The following is a 5,801-nucleotide window of genomic DNA, read 5'->3' as shown; positions in this document are numbered from 1 at the left end:
GGTTAGTAGTGTGTGTAGCTCATTTATAATGAGTAGGACAAGTTTGCTGTCACAGCTGTCTCTAAAGTGTCACAGATTACCAGGATGAACTAAAATAGAAACATTTTAAAACCTGTAAAACAAAAATTGAAGAAAATGCTAAAGTTGCCTTTAAGCTTTGAAAACAATGTTTAGTAGACACAATTCTATGATATCATTATTCTTATGTTATATCAAATGCAAAACAGAGCATGAAAGTGCCCAGAGATTGTTCCTGGTCTTGTGTGCAGTGCTGGGGAATGGACTCGTGGCTTAGCATGTGCTAAGCAGGGGCTGTCCTCCAGCTCCCATCCCCAGCCCTTCCTGCAGCTCTCCTTGAAGATGCTGGCTCCGGGGTCTGACGACAGGGCTGTAGGCCATTGTTAGCAGCTGGGAAACAAATACTGAAGAGGTTATTTCTGAGTTATATGTATCAGTATACTCCGTATTAGACCTTCAAGGTAGAATACCTGAGAATGAAAAAACAGGTCATTTTACTAAGATTAAAAATCTTTAAAAAACAACCTAACTTGTCATTTCCTTCCACTCCTTGTGAATCTGCCGTGTTGGTTCTCAGTTTATGTTGTAGGAGTTAAGCAGCAACTGAAAGGCAGTTTTTCTTCCATGCTGCTGTCTATCTGTGGGGTAATTTCTCACGGTGGTCACCTGGTTCCTGCACCTTGCTGGCTTTGCTCTGTAGTGGGTCCCACATGTCAGCTGCTCTGCGTCTCCATACAGGGGGATCTTAGAGATTTCCCGGGGAGTTCTGCAGCCCGCTCTGTAGTTCCCACCCAAGCCCTAACACAAAGGAAACATTGAACAGTCTTTATTATTTTATCTCAGTAAATCTTAGAGTACTTACTGTACTTTTTACTGATAGTAGAATGTTTGAATTCTTTGTTTCTATTGTGTTCTTATGACGAGTTAACCATGCCCTTTGAAAGTGGTCTGAGGCCCACCTCAACATCCCTCAAGAGAAGAGGGGGTCTGTATCACAGTCCTGCTCCAGACGCAGCGTGCTCCCCTGACAGCCAGGCAGAGCTCCTGTCTTGGCTCCCAGTGGGAACGCATGGCCGCCCTGGTTATACTATCTGCTTACTAAATATTCACAGCAAAAGTTGGGTTCAGAAAGCTCCTTTGCACAAAATTCAATTGATGGAGCTTGGAAAATGGATATGTTTTCTATTAAAGCTAGTTGGTAAAAACAGACCTGTATTTGGTTGTCGAGTGTTTGGAAGTGTGAGTTCAATGCTGCCCTTTGTGCCATAGGGCCTCGGGCATGGACAGCATCCCAGTGATCAGTACCATCATCACGCTGCCGCACGTGATTGTCGAGAACATCCCTCTCCACGTGAACGCAGGTAGTGGGTTTCAGATGTTACTTGATAAGGGGCTTTTTAGAGCTTGGTGTTTTCACAGTGTGTTGTGTAGATGGCCAACATCTATAAGCTGTACGTGAGAACGCTCCACGGTCCTACCCAGTTATTGTCAGGCAGATCCCACCTATCATTTCATCCGAAGTGCTTTAGTATGGTTGCAAACATGGCTTTTGGTGGACCTAATTGTTTCATGATTACGACTTAAAATGATCAATGGATTTTTTGTGTAGGAGGGTGGTTGAGGCAGGATCTCACTATATAGCCCTGGATGGTCTCACTCTGTAGACCAGGCTGGTCTCAATCTCACAAAGATCCTTGCCCCTGCCTGGTGGGTGCTGGGACGAAAGGCTTGTGCCACCATGCCCAGCCTATGCTCTTAAGCTCACTAGATTCTGATGTTTAGACTGTGGTTGGCTGGATGTTCCTCAGCTTATTTTAAGGTCTTTACATTGCAGTTAATGGATGAATCTGAGTCTCCATCTAAGTGTCTCGGTAGGCTCTGTCCTGTCTCCCATATCCTTCCCTCTCTCTTCACCCCCTCCCACCGCCTCTCCTAATTCCAGCCCCCCTTCCTGTTTATTTATTGAAGAATCCAGGTCATTGGTAGAATCTCTAACAGATTGTATGATATTGTTTTTAATCATTTCCCTGTCCCTGTAAATTGACAGTCATCTGACCTGGTCAGATTCAGGGCTAGATTTCTGTTAGAATGCTTCACAGTTAATGTTCCCTTTAATGGGCACATAGCCAGCTCTTCCCCTTTAACATCTGATCTCATATGGTCCAGGCACATAGTTTTTTTTTCAGATTTCCAACCTGCCTCCCTCTGTTGCTCTTCCTTGGTCTTTTTAAGATAAGATGACATGTAGTTCAGGCTATTCTCAGACTCCTGTATAGCCAAGGCTGGCCTCTCCCTTCCAAGTGCTTGGCTTACAGGTGTGCACCACTCAGTGCCTGGCTCGTTTCTCCTCTCTTGGTTGAATACTTCTGTCAAGAGAAATTTTTCTTTACCAGCTGCTATCATGTCTATAATGGTTTTAAAAGTAGCTTACAGTGCTTGCCTCCTCCCGTGCCGCCTCTCGCAGTGCTTGCCCTAGCAGAGCTGCACGTGACTGGAACAGCGCAGACGGCATTAGCATAGCCTCCGCAAGGATGGTCGCAAGTTCATGAAACATTCCGGTTTTGCATGTCGGTAAAAACTAGTCTGCAGAACTCCAGGAAACAGAGCATCTGCATGAGGGGATGAATGTTTTGCTTCTCTCTGTAAAATACAGTGCTGGCTTTTTTAGTGTAGGAACTTGATTGATATTTTGAGAGAAGTTTTGCAGATTTGTAATGTTATTTGTAAATTCCACTTCTGTAAACAGGCTCTCTTTCTGTGTCAGGCATTTTTAGACTTCCTTCCTTCTCAGCCTGTCCTATCAGCATCCAAACAAAAGATCTCGTACTAGCAAAGCCATAACTCGATAACACTGTGTCCCTGCAGTATGATCCCACGAGTGATGAGTTCTGTCTAACCGAGAACTGTGCCTCTCTCTCTAGACTTGCCCTCATATGGACGCGTCAGAGAGTCGCTACCTGTCAGGTATCACTTGCAGAATAAGACTGACTTGGTTCAAGATGTGGAAATTTCTGTGGAGCCCAGTGATGCCTTCATGTTCTCAGGTCTCAAACAGGTACGGGTTACCTTTGCGGGAGCTGCTTGTGTTACCACAGAAGTGTGACCAAGAAACTGGAAACTGGAAGGGGTTTGTGTTTTGATAGTAGTAAATTTTTAGGCCTTTTTAAAGATTAAGTTTAACTAACTTCCTGCAGAGGTGGGTTTCCCTTTCACATCTTCAAGATCAGACAGATGGGATCTTTCTCCTTATAAAGCACAGTTCTCTGATCCATGGGCTCTATTATAGCAACACATTAGAATTCCCAGGAACCGTGAACCTCCTCTTTATTTGCCTCATGTCTTGGTTGAGGCCTGGAGCACAGCCATCCTGAGGTTAAGCCTGCCTTTCTGAAGAGCTATACGGGTTTTGATCTTGCATGGAATTTACTTTGCTATGTTCGGAAACAATTTTTGCCTGTTCAACCTCTCTTCATTGTTCAGTCAAATCAGTTGGAAAAGTTTATCAGCTTTTGCAATGAATCAGTACAACACTCAGTCAAAAACATGTTCCAGAGAAGAGTGAGAATGTTAGCAGACACCCCATGTTTGTCAGTAAACACCTCTTATTAGTGATAGTAACAATTATAGGAACAAACATGTCTTCATGCACAAGTGTCTATCCTGAACAAGTCAACCAGTTAGCTCTGCATATTCAGAATTCTGAGTTTGTTGTTACATACACAGTGGAGGGCTAGAGAGATGGCTCAGAGGTTAAGAGCACTGGCTGCTGGCTGCTCTTCCAGAGGTCCTGAGTTTAATTCCCAGCAACCACATGGTGGCTCATACCATCTGTAATGAGATCTGGTGCCCTCTTCTGGCGTTCAGGACTTACTGCATGCAGGCATACATGCAGGCAGAACACTGTTTATACATAGTAAAAATAAATATTTTAAAAAAATACACAGTAGAATTATGTATGGATTAAGCAATACAGCTGTGCACCGTTATAAATTTATGGCATAAAATATTACATATCTTAGCTTTTGTGCATCAGAAGCCCGTGCTGTGGCCTCTGGCACATTGTGTGCACATGCACACTTGTTTCTCATTTGCACATGAGTAAGCTGTTTCCAGGCATTGACTTACAGAACTTCATAAGTTTATATATTTCTAAAGTAAAAAACATTTTTTGTTACGCTTATGTATTTAATGTGTGTCTAGGCACCGAATGTACTTGTGCACCAGGGTGTGCCTGTGGAGGTCAGAGGAGTTGGTTCTCTCCTTCACCATGTGGGACCTGGAGACTGGGCTCAGGTCATCAGACTTGGCAGCAAGTGCCTTTACCTGCTGAGCCATCTTGCTGCCTCTCAAGTATTAGCAGAATTCCAACACCCCCCCCCCAAGCTGTTCACCTTAACATACAGTATAAAATCCCCAAAATAATGCAGTATAAAATCTCAAAAAGAAAATAACCAAAACCAAATCGTTTGTATTTTGATGAAAGATACTATAAAGAGATACTTTTTCATAATATTTTTTGAGGATTAAGATATTCCTGGTCTAAGACACAAAATGATAGCGTGCAGAAGTTGCCCTTTAGGCTGTGGTTGACACCGAGCAGTGCCGCCTGTGTCCTACACCGTGTCCTACACCGTGTCACACCGTGTCATCCACCGTATTGTACACTGTATTGTATACTGTGTCGTACATTGTAGTGTACACCGTGTTGTACACCGTGTCATACACTGTGTTGTACACTATGTCGTACGTACATCGTGTCGTACACTGTTGTACACTGTAACGTACACCGAGTCACACCTTGTCGTACACTGTTGTACACTGTAACGTACACTGGGTCACACCTTGTCGTACACTGTTGTACACTGTAATGTATACCGGGTCACACCGTGTCCTACGCCGTGTCATACACTGTGTCCTACACTGTGTCCTACACTGCACACAGTACGTCTCCCGTCTGCCTGTCGTCCTGTCCACTTGCTCCGCCGTACGTCTTAGAAGATAGCTGGAAGAGAGCATGCACGCGTCACCAGGAGGATTTGTCCATCATAGATAACTGAGTACATGCCTACTCATAGAGCAAACTGTGTGTGACTGTTTCTCTCTGGCTTTCTGCAACTAGATTCGATTACGTATTCTGCCTGGCACCAAACAGGAGATGCTGTATAATTTCTACCCTCTGATGGCGGGGTATCAGCAGCTACCATCGCTCAACATCAACTTGCTTAGATTTCCCAGCTTCACCAACCAGCTGCTCCGGCGTTTTATACCGACCAGCATCTTTGTGAAGGTGAGGCTTGGCTGTTTCCCGCCTTTTGACGTCAGTTCTTAGAATTTCACTTTCTTCCTGTTGGTGGGCTCACAAACACGTGCTGCCATGCTGCTTTCCTCCCATGGCTTCTGGCGGTCAGACGCATATCCTCATGCTGCAGAGCAAGCGCCTAACCCACTGAGCATCTCTGCTCTGTGATGTCTGTGTTCTTAGCACTGAAGTCTGTGCTGTCATGGTTTACATTTTATTGTCAGCAGCCTTAGAAAGGGAAAGGATGGATGGGTGGGAGGGTAGGGTGTGGATGGATAGGTGGATGGGTGGATGGGTGGGGGATGGATGGATGGGTGGATGGGTGGGGGGGTGGATGGATGAGTGGATGGATGGATGATGGGTGGATGATGGATGGTTGGGTGGATGGATGGTTGGGTGTGTGGATGGGTGGATGGATGGATGGTTGGGTGGATGGATGGATGGATGGGTGGATGGACAGATGGGTGGATGGATGGATGGATGG

At 45.0% G+C, this 5,801-nt stretch overlaps 1 protein-coding gene across 1 annotated transcript in view; it reads left to right on the top strand.

Annotated features, from left to right (window-relative positions):
* Trappc11 (trafficking protein particle complex 11) overlaps positions 1 to 5,801 on the top strand; it is a 42,341-nt gene that overhangs the window by 35,025 nt on the left and 1,515 nt on the right. Inside the window, exons 27-29 of the mRNA XM_005362592.3 lie at positions 1,288 to 1,379; positions 2,940 to 3,073; positions 5,138 to 5,305. Of these exons, the coding sequence (XP_005362649.1) occupies positions 1,288 to 1,379; positions 2,940 to 3,073; positions 5,138 to 5,305 (394 nt within the window). The remainder of the gene's footprint in view (positions 1 to 1,287; positions 1,380 to 2,939; positions 3,074 to 5,137; positions 5,306 to 5,801) is intronic.

This window comes from Microtus ochrogaster, linkage group LG7_11 (assembly GCF_000317375.1).
Source record: "Microtus ochrogaster isolate Prairie Vole_2 linkage group LG7_11, MicOch1.0, whole genome shotgun sequence".
Lineage (NCBI taxonomy): Eukaryota > Metazoa > Chordata > Mammalia > Rodentia > Cricetidae > Microtus > Microtus ochrogaster.
The sequence above is the reverse complement of the archived record's forward strand: the minus strand, read 5'-3'. Positions and strand labels throughout refer to the sequence as shown.